We start from the raw sequence: 21366 nt of genomic DNA, 5'->3' as shown, positions 1-21366 counted from the left end.
ATGTTGTTGGCCGGCCCACTGTCCTAACTAACGTGACCAGAGCCTATCCTGTGCTAACAGTCCTACATAATACTTCCTACCACACAATAACCTAATTATCAATACTTCACTATTCACAGACGGACCACCCTCACTCTGAGAAAGTTTTAAAGGGTCAGTAGCCATAAAATTGATTTTACATTTTCAATAAAACTCCCTATGCTCCGTCTAAAGTTAGGCTCTGAGTCTGCTTCTGCTTGGATCCCTATTGGGTAGAGGCTTTTAGGGGACATCTGTAGTGGGCTCCTGTCTTGTTCTCTCTCTTCTACTACTTCCGGTGTCTATCCTCTTTTCCCTTCTGAATGAGAATTAAGAATCTTCCCTAAGGTCCCTGTTGTTTAGCTTCTTTAGGTCTGTAGATTTTAGTATGTTTATCCTATATTATATAACTAATATCCACTTATAAGTGAGCATATGCCATGTATGTCTTTCTGCATCTCAGATACTTCACTCAGGATGACCTTTTCTAGTTCCATCCATTTGCCTGCAAATTACATGATCTCCTTGTTTTTTAATAGCTGAGTAGTATTCCATTGTGTAAATGTACCACAATTTCTATATTCATTCTTCAATTAGTGACATCTAGGTTGTTTCAGATTCTGAAGGATCCTGAGGGACCAGGAGCCACAAAAGGAAACCAAGGAAGCCAAAAAAAGCTAGGCCCAAAGGGGACTGCAGAGACTGATGCATCAACCAAAGACCATGCATAGAGAGGAAAAGAGACCCCCTGCCCAGATGTAGCCCATGGACAGCTCAGTCTCCATGTGAGCTCCCTAGTAAGGGGAGAAGAGATAATTTTTTGACATGAGCTCGGTTGCCTGATCCTTTATCACTTCTCCCTGGTGGGGGAGGAAGAGGATCCAGGCAATCCTGATGGGACCTGATAGGCTAGGTTAGACAGTAGGGGAGGAGGACTTCCCTTATCAGTGGACTAGGGGAGAAGGATAGGGGAGAAAGAGGGAGGTAGGATGGGACTGGGAGGAGATGAGGGAGGGGCCTACAACTGGGATAGAAAGTGAATAAATTATAAAATAACAGTAATAATGATAATAATAAAGTTGATACACAATGGCAACCTTCAATTTTTTTTTTTAATTAAAATAATGTGGGCAGTGGCCATACCATTCCCAGCATACCTGAGCTTGCCTAAAATTCCAGTGTACATGCTGTGCAGAAATCTGCTAACTGCAGAAACTACCACTCATTAGTGAGAGTTTCGGAGAATGCTGTTCCTTTTCCCTCACTCCTCAACAAGCAAACTGTGTATTCAGATGTAATCCCAACGTAGATGGAGGAAATCTCACGGAGGAAATCTCACGGGGCTCCGGCCCTGGATGAAGAGCCACTAGCAATAAACAACTGCTGAGAGGGGAGATAACATCTTGACATTTGATAAAAGAACAAGACAGGTAAATCAAAATCTGCGGTCTGTGAAGCAATACAAAGTAACATCCTGCGATCCCATCAACAGTAACAGTGTAATGACTGATAACAAAATCAACAGCTTATTGAGCATCTATTGTGACCAGGGCATGTTACAAACAATCAGTATTGATTTCACCTTTCTTAAAACACGAGGTAGATGTTCTTATTTTTTTTTTCTATTTCATATAATTAAACAAAATTAGAGACGCTAAGTCACTTAATTGGTGACTGTTCTGGGAAGGAAACAAGAGCATATCAGTGGAAAGGGAAAAGTGTCTATAAGCATACCCAATTAAATGTCAAAGGTGGTATTTTCAAGTCACTGGGGAATGGAATGGCTAATAAATATGTGGGAATAAGGCAAGAGACAAATTATATGACGTATTTAGATCCTACTTAATAGCAAACATCTACAAACACATGGACAGAAAGATATATTAGAGAAAAACTATAGTATTATAGGAAATGATACTTAAAAATCATACTTTTCAGAAAAGATATGTCAGTCAGTAAAGGCCTGTGCATAAGCATGGGGATTTAGTTCAGGGCATGGACGAAGCCAGGCAGGGCAATGTGCCTTTCTCATCCCAGTTCTGGGATTAGAAAGACTGAGACAGGAGGATTCCTGAACTCCCTGGCTAGCCAACCAGGCTGAACTACTGAGGTCTCGGTTCAATGGGAGTCTTTATCCCCCCCCAAAAAAATAAGGTGGAGAGCAACTGAAGAAGAAAGAGGACACTGATCTCTGCCTTCCAAACACACATATACACACACAACATATACACATGCACAGATGCAAACACACACATACCAAGTTCAAAATCATCGTGGCTATACAATTCGTGTGATGCCATTCTGGGATACATGAGGCCTTGGCTCAACAGTAACAATAGTAATTATATTAATTGGGGATATTGTCTTCATATCAAGGCCAAGACAAAAATGTCAGAATTAATTGCATTAAAAAAAGTTCAGTAAGAAGAAAATATTTATAACACACAAAGGCTTATTATCTCTAACATTCAAAGAAAACCATTGCACAAACTAATTAATGAAAATGAGAATACCCGGAAGATTCATAATGGAAATACAGACTAGTCTCACCTTCAATAACTGTGAAAGGAAAAAATAAGAGACAAAACTGATAATTTTCCTCCTTTATATGATGTTCAAAATTAGAATGCTGGTAATAAAGTCAGTGTGACCCTCAGAAAACAGACAGTGATGCAGGCTGGCTACCAAAGAATATTCGTTCTGCTTTCACTTGTAAGGCAAACCTGTGGTCCTTAGCAGAATTAAATATCTACTTTTCCTTCACCTTACAATGCAGGGACTCCTCCTTGTGAAAAAGGAATTTTCAAAGTGCCTTTGAACACACTATTCCTTGGTTGCAGAGTGGCTTTTCTTCGTTTTCTATCTAGAAACCTCTTATCTAGGTTACAATACTCATCGCAAATGTGCCTTCCTCATGAGCTTCCAAGCTCTACCTAATTCATCTTGATAACCCCAAGAGGAATTGCAAGGGGCTTGTAGTGGTTTTCGTTCTATGCAGAAGCAAGGCACCCTGAAATACAGGACTGACAAATGGGAATAGATTGTGGGAGAACACAGCCTCTGTGTGAAGCAGGAACTGGGGAAGGCTGAGGGCATGGACTGAAAGCAGGAAGTGGCAGTCACTAGGCACATCTACTGGCGCATACCGATTCCAGAGCCTCGGATGAGAGATTAATTAACTAAACCAGCGCACTTATGGTCGGAGTGCTTCCTCCTAAGGCTAAGCCGAAGAATCGTACAGAAAAGGTTTAAAAAGAATTCGTCCCAAGAAAGGCATGAAAACAAATGGCCTCTCATAGAACTGCCTGCCCTGAGCATGGTTCTAAAGCATTTCTTCCTGTAGCCCTCATAGGTTCTGATTCCTGAGGCTGTGACTGTGGGGGGCTGTGCAGTTTGCTGTGGTTTTCTGAGATGAGGCTTCACTCTGTAAGGCCAGGTTGACCTGGACTTACTACATTGCTTAGTGAGTTCCTGACCTCAAACTCATGACAATCGCCTACTACATTCCTCCCAAGTGCCAGGATTACAGGCATGAGCCACTACAACTATCTTATATAAATGAATCTGCTAAATTTTCGATTGCTGTAATAGGAATTGGTATAAAGTACCATTTCCGTTTACTTTCTCTTCCTAATCTCAGTGTGGATTCCATTTGAGCTGTTCTCTTCAACAGATTAGAAAAAGGTTAGCGTTGCTGATATTTCCAAGAACATTTCAAAATAATTTTTAATAATTCATAACATTCCTCTAAATTTTCTTCCTGAAATAAGATTTCATTATACCTAGAGTATTTTGTCTTATCTACTATTCATTCACTCTGTAATTTATTCATTTATCATTTATTCATCTAACAAGTACCCCGAAAGTGTTAAATGAATAAATAAGTACATTATTTAAAATGATTTGACCACAGTCCCCAAACTGTACCTTCTTCTCTAGATTTCTTTGTCTTACATATATGCTACTTTGAACACTTCCAGCCACACGCCTTTCTTTCCCTCCAGTTTACACTAAGCTCCTCTAACAAATGATGTATTTTCTCTTTGATACTTGACTTTTACATTTGCTTTTGATTTCACAAGTGAAAGGAGACCATACTCTCTCATATTTCATAAGATCGTTGAGGTTCCATTCATGGTACAGAAGGGCAGGATTTCCTTTCAGAGACATATGGACAAGCTAACAGGTAACAGCCACTCAATAAACAGGTTGAGCATCAAATGGAGAGAAAGCCTTCCTTGCCAGGCATGGGCTTGTCTGCTGAAGTCCCATTTAGCTCTGAATCATGTTTTATAGCTGGTATTTTCCTGGCCCAAAGATAAGCAAACTCATACCGTTTTCATTACTCAGGGTTTGGTTGTTCTTTTAGTCTAGGCCCAAGAACAAATAATTAGATCATTTCAGCGCTGAAATGTTTTTGTTTTGTTTACTTGCTGTGTAGCCTTGCCTGGCTGACGTAGGATTCACTGGGTAGTCTCGGTTGGCCTCGTTGAGGCACTCCTCCTATAAGCCTGCCAAGTGCTAGCCTGAAATATCAGAACTTGTGAGCCATCATGAACCTTTTGTCTTTTTAAGCTAATTGTCTCTGGGCATTTTGTAATGGTAACAGCAGGTGAGCACATGGGCACAGAGGTGTCTACGTGTTATGGTTTGAGTATAAAATGGCTGCAAACGATTGGTCCCTGGCTAATAGGCTATTGAGATGAGGGGATGGAGGGGGTGGAGGGGGAAATATAACATCATCAATGAATTGAGCCGCTGACAAACTCAGAGGTGAATGGGTGATTGGAACAGGTCTGCTTGGAGGATTCAGGTCACTGGGTGCTTGTCTTTGAGGAGAGTACCTTATCCCTGCCCACTCCTGCCTTTCTCTAGCTCCTGACTACCATGCGGTGGTCCACAGTTCCCTCACACACTCCACATCATGGTGTTTTAGCCATGGAGACCGCCAACCATGGACTGAAACCTCTGATGCCCTGAGCCAAAGCCAAGGTGGCCCCTCTTGCGTGGCTTTACCCAGGTGTTTTGAGGGGTTTCCAAAAAGTTACTGAGACTCTAACATCCGTCTTATGTTGAAAACACTTCAGTGATTTCTGAACAGTCTGGGCAAGCGAGGGAAAACAGCAGCAAGGTACGCGTCTGTGTAGTTCTTATTTCACTTATTTTGATTTCTTGCGTAATGCATCCCTGACAGGTGCCCAGTCTCAGCTATATAGCTACAACACTTCACACCCTGCCCCCAACTCCCGAGTTACTCCTCAGACTCTCCCCCAACAAACTGAATGACTTACCGCCCGAGCAGAGTCTCCAAAGTCTATTTTCAACCTTCCCATGGCCCTAATGATGGCAATGATGGACTGGATGGTGTTGCTGTAGACCACCGCCTTGTACTGCTTACACTCCTCTTCTGAGTAACCAGCCTCGTGGATAATTCTAAAGAGAGGAAAGGAAAATAAGAACACATCCTTACAGAAGCCACTCAGAGCCAGAACATCATACCGAATATCTTCCATCTACTCACTTCATCTGCTTCACAATGGTACTTTTTCCAGATTCACCAGCACCTAGAAAATAAAAGAAGGGTTTTCTAATTCAGTATCAGCAATTAAAAGTGAGTCTTGTATTAGATTAAAACAAGATACAAAGCAACATCTATGTAGGATGAACAAATACAAAGACCTAAGGCACAGTGCACATGCCACAGTCAAGCTCCTTCCTTCACTTTGCCCTTCCTTCCTTCCTTCCTTCCTTCCTTCCTTCCTTCCTTCCTTCCCCACTTCCTCCTTCCCATTGTCTCTTGCGGTGCTGGGGATTAAACTCTTGGCCTCACAAAGTCAAGACAAGTAAATGTGGTATCACTGAGCTAGTACCTAGACCCGTGTTCAGGATTTTGCTGAGTAGATTTTAGCCACTCTTACCACAGGAGGGAAAATGGGTAATTACATCAAATGCTGACTGTTGAGTTTTTCATGATAGCAACCGCTTATATATCGATCTCTTAATTGTATGTTTTGCATCTTAAAACATAATAAAAGTTAAAATGAACTTTGTTTCCAAGCATAAGAATTCTCATATTTAAGTCAAGTTTCTATTACTTCATAATACTTCATTTGAATGTCAATAACCTCAACTGAAAATGTGTCTGTTACTATATATTCTCTTAAGCATTTAAAAAATTTAGTCTTTGGCTGGGCATGGTAGCTCACAGCTATAACTCAGCATTTTTGAGGCTGGGTTGACACAGTTTAAAGAGACCCGGGGCTACCCAGTGAGTTTCCAGGTAGCTAGTGAGACTCCAACAAAACTGAAACCATGAACATAAAAATAAACCAACCTCCTATTGCAAATTGAAGTATCGTGAACTATTTTTTTCTGATTTTGTTCCACACTGGCAGATATTTTAACTGTTGGGTAAATATCTTAACATTAACTTTTCTTTTCTTTGAAGGACAGTGGTATCACAAAGCCACTTGAGGGATTGGAGCAAAATGGTTAAAAGCACTTGCTGAGCTTACAGAGGACCCAGGCTTTGTTCCCAGCACCCACATTGGACAGCTCACAAACACCTGTAATTCCAGTTCCAGGGGATTCGATACCCTCTTCTGACCTCTGTAGGCACCAGGCATGTATGTGTCCCGCATTCATACATGCAAGCAAAAGACTCATAAAATAAAAAACAAATATTTTTAAAAAAGGAGACTCCAGGGAGCTGTAGAGATGGCTCAGCAATTAGGAGTAGACCCATGTTTGACTCTCACCACACATGGCAGATCACAACCATCCTAACTCCCGTGTCAGGAGACCTGATGTTCTCGCTGACCTCTGCAGTTCCTCAGCATATACATAGTGTACACATACATGGCAGCGAAACATTCATACACACAAAATGAATAAATCTACACTGAGGTGGAAGAGGAGAGCAGAAGGAGGAAGGGGATAAAGGAGAGGGGAAATAGAAGAGGAGGGAGGAGATGGAGAACAGGGATGAAGGAGGAGGAGGGGAAGGAAAAGAGGGAAGGAGCATTCATGCCCATGGTAGCCACAGCCTCTATGGTGTGTAGAAATGGCTTAGCAGTTAAAAGCATTGTTGTTCTAGCGGAAGACCCTGTTTCCTAGCACTCACGTGGTGGCTTATAACCACCTATAACTCCAGTTCCAGTGAATCTGATATAGTCTCCGAACCTCTGTATCAGGCAAATACATGGTGCATATACATACATGCAGGCAAAACACTTATACACATAAAACAAAATTTTAAAGTTCAGAAAAATTTAAATTTTTAAAAATTTAAATTAAAAAAAAATTAAAGGTACTACGTGACGAAAATTTTAATAGTAAATGTTAATAGCGAGGCTCTGTAATGCATTCCCATCACCACCGTGAAATACTAGCACATAGCCAATGTGACTTTGCTGATGGCGGGGCTGCGGCAGTGTGTGGGACAGTGCCTTTCCATCTTCTTTCCACAGAAATCACCAACCCAGAAACCATTCTCCAAACTCATCCCTGCCTGCTATCTACAAAAGGTTTTCTCATGAGGCAAACCCTAGCTTTATACAACCACATAAATATTACTATGGAAATGGGGTCCCCTTTAATTCTCATTCCACTCTTGTTATGTCACACTAGACCAATCAAACTCTTCCTGATTTCTGGGTGTTGAGAAACTCTGAGCACAAAACATGGGAATGTCTGACAGCACATCCTTTGTGCCCTCATATTCCTGTTTGAGAAAGAGCCTGGCTCATGTATTTCGTGAGCCTTGTTCTTGTGTTTCCCAGGGTGCAATGCTCAGTATTACTTAAAAACACAGAGTCATAAGACGGCCCAGAGCAGATGCCATCACAATCCTTCAAGCACTATGTCCCTTGTCACTCCCCGCAAAATGTTGTTCTGCTTCCTCTTGCCATCTAAGATCTTCTTCTATCAACCACCAAACTTCTCTCCTCTGCCAGCCCCTCTCAGTGTTCCACAGTTGATGCTTGCTGCCTGTGCTGTGTCTGGTTCTACTGGATTTCTCGGCAGCTGTCATCACATACAGTGAGCCAACCAGAATGGAGAAAAGCATCATAGATGCTAAACCTCAGCATTGTCTTTCTTTCCTCCTGAAGCCACCGACAGTCAGAGGACACAGATAAACACACACACACACACACACACACACACACACACACACACACGACATTTGAAAACAAGTTGGTTAAATGGCCTATTGGGAACAGCTCAGGAGAAAACTGCCTAGGGTTTAGCAGGTGTTTGATATTCAAACAAGTTTCACAAGATACCCTCACATTAAATAAAAAAAAAAGCAGGCACTGAATAAACAATAGGGGCATTCTTTCTTTACAGACAGCCTTTGAATCTTCCATGGCATCTGCCCATACAAAACAATTCCAAGATAAACAACCCATCATTTATTATCAACAACAGCGGCTTGGCTCTGCAAAAGGCAAAATCGCAGGCATTATTGCCTACACACTTCTCTAACCCAGGGGTGGGCCTACTAAGAACATAAGGTAGGCAGTCCCAGGGAAGGCAGTCTGTTACAGGCCTCTTCATTTCTAAAACAGTCTAAGTGCAGAGGGCAGTTGCCATGCTGTGGTAGAATATGCTGGAATTTAGGATCTGGACAGAGCGGTGGCTTCTCAGTCACAGAGAGCTTTGATGAGTAGCTTCCCTGGCCTGTGCTGTTGATGAAACAAACAGCTCATGGAGAGAAAGCTTCAAGTGATAGAAACCAGTGAAGTTTGAGATCCCAATGAAGAAAAAAGTCAGGAGGACTGAATGAGACTATTCTCAGTTGACTGTGTATACATAGATTAAAACTTTCAAACCTTACAATGGACTGTTTGTTAAGATTATCTTTAAATTATAATTCAAATTTTAATTTCTTAAAATAATGGTGACATGGGGTGCCTGGCTTCTTTTACAAGGAGCATTCAGTCTACGGCTCCTTGTTTCAAAGGTCTTGACATCTGTATAGGTTTGGGTTAGAGAGTAGAGGTGGCCATCTTCTTAACTGGTATGTCCTCTTTTCACCAGCGATGAAGTCTCTGCACCATAAATATCAAAGGTAGAAACCCTGAAAAATAAATCTTTCAAAACTCAATAATTTATGTAATTAGGTTTTTTGGTTTTGGTTTGTTTTAAGGCAGGGTTTCTCTGTGTAGCCTTGGCTGTTCTGAAACTCACTCTGTAGACTAGACTGACTTGTTTCCCAGAAGTACTCCACCAGGCAGCTTGTACTTTTCACTTAAACATTGAGTGAGATAAGAAAAAAAAAAAAAAAAACAGCAATTGCCCAGACTCTCCCAAGAGCAGCTTCAAGGAGAACATGAAATGCCCACAGAGTACGCAGCAGTCAGAAGCTTCAAGTGTGGAAGCATTTTGGCTTCAAGGCTCAGAAGCTCAAGGTGACTCGGTGTGGTCACAGCGAAGTGAGACATGAGAGAGGAGGGGCAGTGACTCCCAGCGGGCTGAGGATATGGGCAGACATGGGGGTGTGGGTCACAATGGGCCAGGGGAGCTGAATGTGGGTGCAGTGAGGGAACCCTCCCCAGGGCCTCCTTAGAGGAGGAAATGACTGGTGGAACACTGCACTTCTGAGAGCCAATGCTGAGCACAGCAGGTGTGGGAAGTGGAGCTTAACAGAAAAAGATTGCAGAAACAGATGCCTGAAGAGCAACCATGACCAACAAAGGAGCCCCAGGACACAGAGGGAAGGCCTTGCTTGCAGTAGGGTCTCACCAGGATGGCAGCCCATCAGTGGGGCCCCTGAAAGTGCGCTGGGGAAGCTAAGGTGAGGAAGGGGCAGTGAGTGAGAAACTGTAAAAATAGGAAGTCCCAGGTCAAAGCACTACTTGATCCCAGTTCTTTAAACAAAATTATGGGCTTTATCACTAGAAAAATGACTACCTGTACTTGTTTGGCCTTGACCTTGTTAAAGGGCAAAATGGGAATGTTAAAAATTTAATCCTGGCAAAATCTAAAACCAAAACAGAAAGCATTCCTGTCTTCAGAAAACAAGTTGTTTTGTGGTGTTTGCTTATTTTATTTGGGGGGGGAGGGGGAAGGCGGTTGAGACAGAGTTATAGCACAGGCTGGCCTCCAACTCACTTGTAGCTAAGGATAACCTTAAAGTTCTGAACCTCCCGGTCTCTACCTCCAGAGCGCTGGGATTACAGGTGTGCACCACCAGACCTAACTTGATATGGTTCTGGGATGGAAGCCAGGTACCAGTCCCATAGCAGAACGGGATGCTCCCTGCTGAGGGACACCTCCACTCAATACCTTAACGGCAAGTCACCTGTCCAGTTGTCTGTTTAGGGCCATCTTTGCAACACTTACATCTCCGCTGTAGGCTGTAGACCCCCACCCTGAGATGCTGATCAGTGTTAATACGGTGACCCATCAGGTCACAGTGAATACCAGGCCCTCCTGCTGAATTCCTGCTTAGACAGCATTTATCAATTTCTAGATATTTAGCTTGAGTAAAAGTAAACCAAATTTTAAGTTAAAACGGAATGTAACCAGACAGCTCCTCGGACGCTGTTTCAGAGCGCTGATATCATGAGGTGCCAGAGGTAAAGACCTTTTATCTTTTAAGATAAAAGTAAACAAAGGGGGTGCAACGGCAGAGATAAAAGAAGAACCCAGGGTTGCTTCTCCTCTTCAAAAGCGAGGAGACAAGATTCTCCTCCCTCCTCTCCCAGAGAGAATTTATTTTAGAAAACCTATAATTAAGGCTTTTCTTTGAAACTCTCTCTGCCCCTCCCCCTCCCCTGTGTGTGTATGAAATTCACATCAGAAGAGGACAGATATTGCTTCCTTTCTAGACACAAGCTGGTAAGCTAACGCTGAGGGCCACTGCTCCTCCCAGTTAGGAGGAAACTACATGTAAGTAGAGAGCTGGCCAGTCCTCCCTGAAAACTCAGCTCCTGCTCTCCTCAAACATGCCTCCTCAGCTAGGCTATGCTACCTAGGTGAGTTCACTCTTTGTCTTCACAGTCTCTCAGCAGACTCTGCACAGTATGCATACTGCCTGTTGCTGTAATGGTTATTCAACTATAAAAATACCTTCTCTACTATGTAATAAGGGTTTCTGGGCTGGGTGATTTTATTATTAATTGTAATTCCTCAACAGTAGCAATAATCTATAATCTTTTCTGTTTTCCTCTAGGAGCTCCAGTATTTAAATTTAATGTATTTAAATTATATTTATAATGTGCCTGATAGTCTAGAATGGAAGAATAATTTGATAATGACTGTAAACACAAAAACTTAAAGCCTCAAAGAAATCCACTTTCTTCAATTAATACATAATTATGCACCAAGGCATTCATGTCTAAGAAGACTAACACATTATCACAACCATGAAGAATGACTATAAAGGAAGTAAAATGAACACCCCCATGACTTATGTGCATGCATGCTACAGTGTCAGTCACACACTCAAGATAATCCAGGAATCCCACTGTAGACAGGTAAGCAGATCAACCAAACATGATGAAGATGTGTGTGCTTCTGTGTGTTTGTATGTACGTGCTTATTATGTATTTGAAATCTGTTGGCAGCAGATCTTAAATGACCTCATCACAAGAAAATAATGGTAAATATACAGTAATGGATATGCTAATTAGATTAATTTAAACACTCACATACACAAAGATAAACTAAACATGACCTTAGACACTGTAAGCATACATCTTCACATCTGTCTAAGAAATACATGTATTTTGAATGCAATAAAAGAAGAAAGAAAAAAAGACCCCAACTGATACCTTGATCTTGGAACTGAAGCCTGCAAAATTGTAAATGAATAGCTTGTGATTCTAAAACAGTGAATAGTTTGCTAGGGAACCACAGAAAGACAGGATAAAATTAAGGAGAACTGTGCAGCAACTTGCTGCTCATTCCTAGCATCTCTGTCAAACACACTACATAATTCTGCAGTTTAACAGGCAGGCCAGATAACATCACGTGTCTCATGACCCTCAGATGATGGTGGAGAAAAATGGAGGACTAGATGCCACAGGCATATTCCTATAAATGTCTACTATGTTTTTAAATCCAGTGTTTCTTTTTGTACAGCAATAAAAATAGCTTATTCAACTCCATTCTGAGTCACTTTCACGACTCCACGAGAATCAGACATATCAAAGGACTCTATCTGGTGGTTATAAGGGTTATTTTTTTTTTAAGCAAGCATCAAATATTTGGTTCAGTGGTCAATCACGTAACCACTGACCACCAAATATGGAATCATGTATTTTGAGCTGTACCACCAGTGTATGATAGCAGGAGTGAAATTCCTTATGTCTGTAGGCCTTATATAAGAATTCACTGGCTAGAGGGAGAGAAGAGACATACCAAAAAATACAAGAAAACATAATAAAGGTATAGCTTGTGGGAGGAGGCTGATGCTGGGGGAGAAAAAATGTAGAATAGTGTGATGGTAGCTTGTGTCTGGCTGCCCACTGAAAGAGGCTCTTCTCCCTTCTATCTAGATGGTAGCCTTGGGGCAGAATGCTTGCTTACCTTGCAAGCTCAAGTTTCTGAATTTGGTCTCAATGATACAAAATATAAAGTTGGGAACACATCTGTGAGCTGGCAACTGTGTCCTTCATGTGCTCCCCTGCTGCCAAAAGGAAACCATATCACATTTGTCATCAAAGCTTAAGCCACACACATAAAAATCAAATGTGGCCAGAGATTTCTAATTTGCCCTAATATATGAGGAGATCATATAGACTTGTTCTACAGTGTGGATTAAGGCAATGCCCAAGAGACGAGGGAGCAGCGAGATGGAAGGAACCTGGGTCTCTGAATGGCTGTAAGACAGAACACCTCTGGGCAACATAGCATTTTCTCTAGTTAAGTTTCTTTGATGTAATAATTTGACTTTCAGGCAGACATTTTGTTTTAAAATTGGCCGAAACCTATGTGTGTTAAAAGAATAAGTAAAATAACTACTTTACAGGGAAATATTTGTAATGAATAATGATCAAAACATGTTTTGCTAAGCGATAAACTATCAGTTGATAATAAAAACAATATTAATGAAGTTAAGCAGCTGATAGAGAGTCCTGGGGTGGAGTGGGAGGTCTGGGGGAGAGAGAGATGGATGAATGGTTAAAAGCACTTGCTACATTTTCAGAGTACCCAGTTCAGTTTCAAGCACCCAAAGATGGCTCACATCTGTTTGCAATTCCATTTCCAGGGGATCAGATGTCCTCTTCTGGCCACAGGCACCAGGTACATTATGTGGTACATACACACACGCAGGCAAACATTCATTCACATAAAATCATATCACCTACTCCCAGAAATATTAAAGGACTCCAAATAATATATTTATTCAATATGCATTGTGTCCCAGGCACTACTTTACATCTTAAGAATATGGCATTACTTTCAAAGGATAAACAGCAAAATGACAAGGATGCATTGAGGAAAACCCATATACATAAAAATTTAATACTATTTATAAATATATGTATCATGCAATAAGAAACTTGTAAGAGATTAAGAAATATATAAGGGAATATAGTATATTGGTATTTATATCCAAGTAAAGTGATTTTATTCACCAAACGTCTGCAGTTTCACACTTTTTACAATATACATAAAACTGAATCAAAATTATGTAATTTATATAGGAAAATGCAGCCACATTTTCCCATGATTAAAATTGAATAAAATCATCTTTAAATTTATTTGCATCTACCCACCTTCCCATCTCATCATCCATGCACCCAAATCTCACACTCTAACAATGACTGTTATCCTCAACTTTTCATGATTATCCTTGCCTCCATTATTTTTTTGCCCTCTTCCCTAAACTAAGCCTTTTACCAAGCTAGGACCAAAGAAAGTGAAAAAAAAAAAAAAAGATGTGTTTGGTACCAGAACCTCTGGGGCTCAGTTTTCCCATCCACGTCAATTCTCATTTTCAGAAACTATGATAACTTAGTTGACAGGCACTGAGCTGGTACAGGGTGCAACATGGTGGTAGAAGGGACAGCTACATCAAGACCACACAGTGCAGCTGAGGCTTAGGCAACAGTTTCAAGGCCATCCTTAGAGTAGATAAGTCAGGCAGGCTCTGAGCAAGCTTGTGCCATAGCACCATGCACCTTAAGCAGCCCACAGAGAAGGCAAGGCCATGCATATCACATATGAGGGAAAGGCTCTCCTTGCTAAAAAGAACTCAGGTAAGCTGCTACATTTTTCTTCCTTCAAACCTACCTTCTGTTCCCCACACAAGTGACAAGGGGCCGACACATAAAGAAATGTTTTTTACAGCAATATAACATGCATTGATTGCAGTTTTTTAACTGGCCCTTACTAAGGCTCTGATATTTAGTTTTAGTTTTAAACATTTTGTTGTTTCTTTCCTACTAATTATTAATATGTCAGTAACAGATCTTTGAAGCTTATTTAGAAAAACACCTGGACATTATACTTTTGCTCTGCCTTCTTGATAATGTTTCCATCTTGGATGAAAGCTGACTCCATCTTTATATGAGTTTTACAATGAGTGGAAAGAAGCATGTAGGGAAAATGAAACAAATACCCTTTCCTAATAAAAGCATAAATCCAAAAGTTCCCATCACTCCCAGTCACATCTCCATGGCTGCAACATACTGTTCCAACTGCCTTTGGTCTAAATGAAGACTCCAAACTATATTCACTAGGCATGTGGAGATGTATTGCAAAACAGATACTAAGCTGCTGGATATGGGTTAACCAAAGACTTTGTAGCACACGTAATCCTATTCTCTCCCTTCCTTTCTCTCTGCCTTGTTGTTTGCTAAAGTACCTATCATGCAATGTAATATATGCAGAATAAAAGAGCTGAAGCAGTGTTGGTCTTGAGTCCCGTCTTGTGGAGTGGGCCTTCTTCGGTCAAATCAGATATGGGCTGATTACTCCCACAAGCTCTGGGCCACCACTGCACTAGCATATCTTGCACAAAGGACACTTCTGTCATTCCAAGGGCTTAGTGGCTGGGTTGGTGTTGACCTTCCTCTTTTGGTAGCGTGCAGAGTATCTTCCCATACCAAAGACGTGAGAATGCAGGGGGCAGGCTCTATGTTTGTTTTCTTGTTGTTTCCTCTTTCAGTTTGTCATGATTTTCTTCCTGTATTTAAGTTAAACGCCTTTGAAAAATGAGGAGTAAGGAATGTAAAGTTATGAATTCAGTAAGGGTAAGGCAATGGGTGAGCATGGAGCTTAACTCCACAGTTCGAAAGGACTCTTCATTTCATTCACACTGCTTTCTGCCACTTAAGCTTTACCCACGTCAAAAAAAAAAAAAAAAAAAAAAAAAGAAGAATCAATCTTGGATTTAGAGAAAAACAAAACAAACAAAAAATCTAAACTATAAGCAATTAATCATTCTTAGAAAACAATGTCAAGCCCATATGTAAAATATAGCTGGGTTAAAAAAATTTCCACAGTTTTCAAGAAAGATAGAACATGAAAGGTAGGTTTGCAATTTTTATTTTTATTTTAGAATTTCTCACCCTGCTTACGTGGAGTGTATCTACACAGGTTCTCACTTCTCCAGCTAGACTCCACATCTTAAGAGCTTCGCAGCGTCCCAAAAGAGCACCAGATGGAGACCACGTGCCCAAACACATACCCCTGAGGAAGGTGCCTCACATCCTAACCACAGCACCACAGAGGACAGAGCATTGGGCTCTCCCCTTTCCCTCTTCTTCATTTTAAAAGTCTCTCACTTTTGTTCACTCATTCCAAAATAATTTTTTTCCTATTCACTATGTACCAAGTCTTGTTTCGGACTCAAAGAAGTTCATATACACACCCTAAACAAACAAACAAAAAAAAAATGCTCAGCAAGGACTACAAGAGGAAGCAAGAACTACAAAATGAAGCAAGACCTCCAAATGCATGCATCTGGCATCCCCAGTCTCAAATTAAGAAATAATCCTTGCTCTTTCCTGATCCCTGGGGCTGACTCGTTGATTTATGAGATTAATAGCAAATCTATTATCGATCACTTTTCAAGAATCGGCACTCTACATTTGTTCTCGTGTTGTTCCCATAATTTATGAGGAAAGAAGATCTACATTAGAAACAAAACAGCAACAAGAAAAGACAAATAGCCCTCTCAAGATCCCTTGCCAGACTGGTGGCAGCAGGCCTCAGATGTGAAGCCAGTCCTCGCCCTTGAGCCATGTGCTTCTAGAAATTCCTGACTCTTTTCCATAATGCTGCTAGTATTTCAGAGGAAATATAATAATTCTAACCATTGACAGCTTATTCATACATCCCCAAAGGGAAAATCTGAGAAGAAAAAAGAGGGACTAAATTCACAGTTCATGCTAAGATGAGTGTTGATACTGGTTCGGTGAGTTTGAACACTCTTAAGCATTCAACAAAGGGCCAGAGAAAATGGCTCTGCGGGGAAAAGCACTCACCTCAGGAGCCTGACAAACCAACTTTCAGACCCCAAAAACCCATATAGAAACTAGACACAGCAGTAGGCATCTAACATCCCAGTGCTCCTGTGAGGAGATAGGAGGGGTCAGGAGAATCCCCGAGGAGCTTCCAAGCTTCCAGCAAACAAGAGAGACTCTGCCTCAAACAAGATGAGGGGATACGACTGACATCCATGATTGTCCTCATGTATCCACACTTGTGCTGTGACACCTGCGTGCCTCACACGCAAACACACACACACTTAAAAATAAATCTTGAAGAAAGATTAAAACAAAAACAAAAACAAAAACAAAAAAAAGAATTTCTCATTAAGAGAAGTTAGTTTGGGCTGTCTAATTCTTATCCCAAAGAGACTTCCCCCTACATATTAATTCAAAACTTAACTGCATCCATTTCATGAGAACTATTGTAAAATGGGGGAAGACTTTAACATTTTTACTTTTACAGTAGCCTTCTAAGCACAGTGCATAAGCATTCCAAAACAGGATCCAAAGTGTTGTAGACTTACCTCTTTACACACGTCCAAACATCCCAAAGCCATACAAATATTCAAAATTACCTGCTCCACACACACAGGAGGACACTGTAGCCATTTTTATCAATAACCATACTTGGAAACTCAACCAAAGGAATAAAAGATAGTATTCCCAACTCTCTAATCTCCAGTCCAAACTGCAAGGAAACTACCATGTCAAGGAATGGAACTATTAGAGTACCTCTCCATTCATTCCGAACTGTGGCTAATACAGCTATCATTTGATAGGCACATTATGAGACACCAAGGAAAGAGTCCACAGGAATAACACTTGGGTTTCCTGCTCATATAAGAGAGAAACGCATCATGAAAAACAAGAAATGATGATAGCAGATTATAAAGAAGCTAACATAGAGCTTGCAGACATACACAAATAGCAAAGTACAACTTCTGCTGAACTATGTCAAGTTCAATTAGCCCACTGCCATTTCAAAGACTGTGTTTTAAAACCACCCTTCCTGGAAGGATGCTGAGAAAAAAAAAAAAAAAAGATTACATCCAGAAGATGGTGTAGAATAATACAAACTCTTTTCATTTGAAGTGTGATGGGGGAGGGGAGCTAAGGGCAGGGTGGTGGGGAGGAGGATACGGGTAAATAAGATATCTGCTGAAGAGCTGAAGTTCACTCACACAGGAGAGGTTATGCCACATGACACTGAAGAGATCAGAATTAACAATAATAACAGCAGTGACAGAGCTGAAAGAGCTGGAGAAAGAAAAAACTATTAATTATCTGATGCCAGAGCATATAAAATGCTATCATTTATCAATAGGCTTGTCACCCTCCACATGAGTCCATTACTGTTAAAGGTTTCACTGGATGCCATCAATATGAGAATTCAAAGGAAATAGGAAAAAACTGCCAACTAGCCGGCACTCCTGGAAAGCGTGGACTTTATTTGTCTACCCTGATGCAGGAAGCGGTTTTAAAATTTTGAGCTGCACATAAACAGCAATGAAACTATCACATAGCTCACACGTTCGGGCCATTGCCGGGTCTGTAGGCGATCAAAGTACAATGGAAATCAATAAAGGATTAGCCCTACTGCCCTACTGCTTTTCTTCATCATCTGTCTCCCCCAGACAAGAGCAAGCCTAAGGATGATAAATGACTAAGTCCCTACACTTCTTCATACCACAGACATGGCAAACTAGAGTCACTATAAAAACATAAGCACAAATTCCAAGTGCTTAATGATAATTTAATATTTCTCTTTGTAAGGAGATGGGGAGTTGATGGGTTCTTTTTTTTTCCCTTTTTCTTCCTCTTCTTTTTTACCTTCTTTTTTTTTTAATAAATATTGTATCAAATTCTTTAAAATTGCCACAACATGGTAGAACAGAGTAGGAACTACTGGCCATTCATCAATCGATCAATAAATATTTAAAGAAGGGACACTACAGCATAAGTTACTTAAAATCTTATTCTGGTAATATGAGAATGAATTATTTAGTTTTATCTGAGAACATTTTAGTGTCTTGTTTTACTAGTTGCTATAGGGACTACAGAACCCAAAGCTGTGTTTTCTTTTGCAACATGTCTTTTCCATAGCTGTAACGCATTCACTATGATATTGGTGCTGTAAAGTGTGAAAAATGTGCATGTCAGAGTTAATAAAATATGCTCTGTATTCCCTTGGTTTGTCCTCATTAGTCGATGTAAATGTCAGGCTAATGCTTCCATTGGCAATTTAGTATAGTTAACTTTCAAGAGTTAATGAAATTAATAGGCTTTAAAAGATACTCAACACCATTAGTCACGGGAGAAACCAATAGCAAAATCACAGAAAGATACTACGAGGACTGCGAGAATGAAGACTTTGAAACGAAAGTAAGAATTTGGGACCTCTGGAGTCCTCACACAGTCTTGGTGGTAAAACAGTGCTAGACAGTAAAAAGTGTCAAAGAGTTACCATTTGACTGACACTTCCAATCCTACCTATAAGCATCCAACAGAACTGAAAAGAGATCTCTGCCCAAAATGTTGCACATACGTCTTCACAGAAGCACCATTAACAACACTAAGCTGATAATAATCCAAATGTCCACTGCTGAGTATAAAAAGCTACTTATCCTTACAGTGGAACTGCAGGAACAGGATGACGCTCACACTTGCTGGAGCACCTTGTGGGAAGGTGTGTCTCCGTATAACAAATGATTGGTTGCTAACCAGCAGAGAGCTAAGTGCTGGACCCACTAACTGGATCCTGAAATTATTCCTATGGCCCATCACCAGTCTCATGTTTTGTGAACATTCATCTTTCCTCACTTGCCTATTGAATATTATAAAGAACTGATGACCAACAGCTGGGCAGAAAGTGGAGGGTGAACCTCCCAGGAGAGCGAGGGTCACTGGGAGGAAGGAAGCAGAGATGGAGATTTGCCACCACACAAGGAGGCCAACGAACAAACCAGAGCAAAGCAGAGCAGAGACATAGAGCTAGCTACATGGTGGGGATGTAGTGCTAGGATTGGTCAGGTTAAGCTAGAGAGTTGGCTATGACACTGTTGTAGCTAAGAGGCCCGAGCTTTAAAATAGTAAAAAGTCTCTGTGTCATTATTTATAGAGCTAGGGAGTCCAAAAGTCTCCCTGTATACACTGGCTCTTACTGTGACTCTGATCAAGAGCTTCAACATTAAGCTAAATAAAGGAGACCAAAAACAAAGGTACCATAGTATGGCACATGGCTGCAAGGAATGGCAAAATTAAAAAAAAAAAGGGGGGGGGATATATAAAAACAAAAAGTAAATACATGGTTTCCTTAGGGAGGGGGGTGGATGGTGGCAGTGGAGGTTACTTCTGAGGGACACAGAAATGCTTTTACAGGTAATTAGAATCATCTAAAACTGCCTTCCAGGGCTAGCTCCCCATTATGGTGAATAGTCTCAGAAAAATATCAGATTGTATTCTTTAAATGGATAGAACATACAGCTGATGAATGGAAGCTCAAATCTCTCATTAAAGTCCACAAAACTTAATTGTTGCATAGAAGAGAATCATTGTGGTTTAAATGTGAAATGTCCCCAAGTCACGTATTTGAACACTTGGGTCTCCAGCTATTGGTGTTATTTTGAGAAGTTGTGGAACCTTTGAGAAGGGAGGCCTGGTGACAGAGGTGGTTCAGTGCGGTGGGCATTTGGGGTCGCAGCACAACCACATCTGCTTCCAGGGAGACAGACTCTTGGCTTCCTGTTCAGACACAATGTGAACGGCTCCCACTTGCCTTCCCACCTCGGCGAACAGAAAGCCCTGACACTAAGTCAAAACAACTCTCCTCTCCCTTGAGTTGCTTCCATAAAGTATATTGTCAAAATGACAAGAAAAGTAGCTAATAAAACAAATGAAGAATTATGTTTAAAACCCTGACTACAGCTATTTCATGGTTGTCTTTTTAATTAAGGCGTCTTGAAACACTAACATCATGTTCCTTGCTCACGTAAGACCACACCTCTCCTACACACAGCCTTTCCTCCACCCTACTCCTCTCTCTGTGTAGTGTTTCTAACCACAGTTTGCTCGAACCTGTTAATTTTATATAAAGTAAGTTCCAGCCAACTAAGTGAGTGCTTTTTGATGAGAGAATGACACATTTACATTCCTTTATTATAATGCTATACTAGTAAGATATTTCTTTGCAGGGAATGTTAGTGTAGAGTCTCCAGTCTTGCCAAAGATCCAAAGACTCAGGCAACTGAGTAGACAAGACAAATCCAGAATAAGACTGTAATCTCAGCTGCTCGGGAGACTGGGGGCACGGAGGTTGCAAGCTAGCCTGCCTGAGTCACAGTGAGATCAGGCGAGTAAGGCCCTCTCCAGAAATAAAAAGTACAAGTAGGAAGCAAAACAATTCAATAATGAAATGCTCCTGTAGCATGTAACATGCTCTTAGTTCAAACTGCAGAATCACACACACACACACAAAGTACTGATAGAGCTTTGTTACAGGAGGCAGGAGGGCCACTGTGGGCAAGCACCAGCCCTGTATAAGATATGTAATCTTCCCACAAACACCATCTCTCAAGGGATGATGCTTGTTCTCTGATTTGAATCCAATAATCATTTAACATTAAAAAGGATCTAGGATCAGATGGAAGGGGAGGAGGACCTCCCTATCAGTGGACTTAGAGAGGGGCAGGAAGGAGATGAGGGAGGAAGGGAGGATGGGATTGGGAGGGAATGAAGGAGGGGGCTACTGCTGGGATACAAGGTAAATAAACTGTAATTAATATAAAATAATAAAAATTTAATTAAAAAATAAACACTGGCTTTAAAATAAAAAACAAAACAAAAGGATCTCATAACTTAAAAAAGATTGCAACAATGAAGTAGAAAATGGAATAAAGGA

The 21366-nt window shown here is 40.9% G+C and overlaps 1 protein-coding gene across 1 annotated transcript in view; it reads right to left on the bottom strand.

The window, feature by feature from the left end:
* Gnai1 (G protein subunit alpha i1) overlaps positions 1-21366 on the bottom strand; it is an 80983-nt gene that overhangs the window by 26556 nt on the left and 33061 nt on the right. The window contains exons 2-3 of the mRNA XM_060374192.1: positions 5540-5582; positions 5310-5451 (exon numbers count right to left, since the gene is read on the bottom strand). Of these exons, the coding sequence (XP_060230175.1) occupies positions 5310-5451; positions 5540-5582 (185 nt within the window). The remainder of the gene's footprint in view (positions 1-5309; positions 5452-5539; positions 5583-21366) is intronic.

Source organism: Meriones unguiculatus, chromosome 21 (assembly GCF_030254825.1).
Source record: "Meriones unguiculatus strain TT.TT164.6M chromosome 21, Bangor_MerUng_6.1, whole genome shotgun sequence".
Taxonomy (NCBI): domain Eukaryota; kingdom Metazoa; phylum Chordata; class Mammalia; order Rodentia; family Muridae; genus Meriones; species Meriones unguiculatus.
This window is presented reverse-complemented; position numbering and strand designations above follow the sequence as displayed.